This window comes from Ipomoea triloba, chromosome 2, assembly GCF_003576645.1.
Source record: "Ipomoea triloba cultivar NCNSP0323 chromosome 2, ASM357664v1".
Taxonomy (NCBI): Eukaryota; Viridiplantae; Streptophyta; class Magnoliopsida; order Solanales; family Convolvulaceae; genus Ipomoea; species Ipomoea triloba.
Window position 1 is genome coordinate 26885847 of NC_044917.1, and position 2428 is coordinate 26888274.

At 46.4% G+C, this 2428-nt stretch overlaps 1 protein-coding gene across 1 annotated transcript; it reads left to right on the plus strand.

Annotated features, from left to right (window-relative positions):
• The first annotated feature begins 538 nt into the window (after positions 1–538).
• On the plus strand, positions 539–1884 carry LOC116011416. Its single transcript, XM_031250977.1, has 2 exons — positions 539–1156; positions 1452–1884. Exons 1-2 carry the CDS (start codon positions 1114–1116, stop codon positions 1814–1816), a joined length of 408 nt encoding a protein of 135 aa, XP_031106837.1. The 5' UTR covers positions 539–1113; the 3' UTR covers positions 1817–1884.
• The last annotated feature ends 544 nt before the right edge of the window (positions 1885–2428 follow it).

Consider the following 2428-nt stretch of genomic DNA (forward strand, 5'->3'; position numbering starts at 1 on the left):
ATGACGAGGCATGGGCACAATCAACCGGATAAACCCGTGCAGGTTGATCAAACCCCAAACGGAAGAGCCGGAGATTTTTTTTTTTTTCAAGTGCCATGACGAGGCATGGGCACACTCAAGCAACAAATCCGTGCAGGTTGGCCAAACCCCAAACGGAAGAGTCGGAGAGCTTTTTTTTTATTATTTTATTTATTACAAGAGTCTCCTTACAAAAATTCGGGATACAAAAATCTATCATTTCTAATGAGAGACTACAATCTTCATCTTGGAGTCTTCATCTTCAACAATTCTGATTTTTTATGGAGTCTTCGTCTTTAATAATTTTCGTGGGAGCGTGGTGATGGGAACATGTTGGAGAAATATCCCTTTTAATTCCGTTTCCAGCAACCATGGTGGTGGAACTATATTGGGAAGATTAAACAACAATATTTTGTCTCCCATTACATTATACAATTTTATTATTATTATAATTTTTTTTTATGTAACGTTTGTTCCCCACTTTATGCAATTTTCATGGGGTTTTCCCTTTTTTTTTTAAACCCCATTTTCCTCCACCATTTCGTCTTTTTCTTTTTGTCTTCTTTCCACTCTCTCTTTCTTTATTCTTTCTTTCCCAACAACTCCATCCTTTCCCTTATTTTTGTCGACAACTACTCCCATCTTTCTACTTTTTTTTTTTACTTGTCTTTTATTTCCCTCATTCCAAAGCCATTACAAAGAAAACAATAAAATAGAATTATGAATCCTGGTGGCTTGGTGTGAGAGCCGAAAAAGGTGGCGACGGTGGCCGGAGGAGGTGGGTTCATTGATGAAAATCCGAGTCCGGCACAGGCTACCGGAGTTCTACCGGTACGGTGGTTGCAATAGAACGGTGATGATGAGGTGGTGGTCCGGCATTGATTTCCTTCCCAGTCGGCGACCAAGCTTTTGCATGGAAAATCGAACGAGCGGCGGCGGCTCACTTAGCGACAACCGCGGCGGATGGTGGTGACCATGGTTGTCCAAGGAAGGCTTGGAGTTGGAGCTAGGTGGCATGGTGAAGCACTTTAATGATGATGGCGGTCGCGGTGGAGGTCGCGGCGGTTGTGACGTGTGATAGTGTGATGAGCAACGATGGTGGTCGGACGTCTCCGGCGTCAACGCTACTGCTATGAAAGTGAGCTGCCATCTTTTTTTTCTTCAGCCGACAACACTAATTTTCCTCCACCATTTTTTTTCATGTGGAAGACATTCAAATCAACCATTTTTTTTTTACCTTTCTATTTTTGTCGTTTTCTCTTTTATCTTGTTTTGTTCCATTTAAAGACAAAACCATGTTCTTTCCCCCATTTCAAGCCCCCATGCGTGACTTTCAATTACAATAATAATAAAAATATAATCTCACAAACAATGTGAGGGAAAAGGACCACCATGTTTTGTCTTCTTCACCATTTTCTCTGCTTCTTCGACAGTCCGTGAGGGAGAGAGAAAAGACCAAGAAGGAGAGAGAATGGCATCATCAACAAGCCGGTCAGCTACTGCCGCGTCACCATCATCTCGTCGGGGCCCAGAATCTTTCCATGGTCGCCGGTGTCTCGCCGAACAGGCACGGAGTTTTGCAGCTTGGCCTCATGAGCAATTTACGGAAACTGGCGGCGATGATGATGGAGCGAGAAAGGTGTCGGCGGCGGTTGAGAACCCCAGTGGCGGTGGCAACGGCAGCTGGGTTGCATGGTTGGCAGGTGGCAAAGGCTGCACCATTTTCTTTGACTTGCGGCTAACCGTGATGGACGATGATCGATGGCCGGAAGTGATGGCGGTGGTTATAGTGTCTTGATCTCCACTTGCTGCTGCTGCCCGCCGGAGATAGGCGAAAAAGAAAAACGACGTCTCGACGCGTCGAGATCTTCCCGTTTATGCATCAGCGAACTTTTCTTCCTTTTTTTTTGAGCCAGGGTGGCCTAATTCGTTTTTGTTTGTTGATGATGGTGAGAATCATGACGATGATTATCATGATGGTGATCTTCATGATGGGGATCCGATCAAGAATACAGCTTTTCTTCTTGGCGGTCACAGTAGTGGGTGGATTTGGTTCGTGCCGGCGGTGGTGGTCGTTCTCTCCAGCTCGACAGCCGTGGAAACGCAGTCATGTTGCAATAGGGCTCCGTGTCTTTCGCGGCAGTGGTGGCGGTTCTATCGAGGAGGCGGTCATTGGTGACCTGTTTCAAGACTCGCTCAAGATTGGAGCGGAGGAGGTCGGCGGCGGTGGAACGCTGTACGACGGAGGCGGTGGCGGAACATTGTAATTTTCGGTGAGCTTTGTGACGGTGATGTGGATGGTGAATACCAACCGGTTGCTTAGAGGAACACGGCATTTCGTCGCATTCCCCACAGACGGCGCCAATGATGGTGTAAATGTAAACGGGCATACGGATTTACACCACTTGTG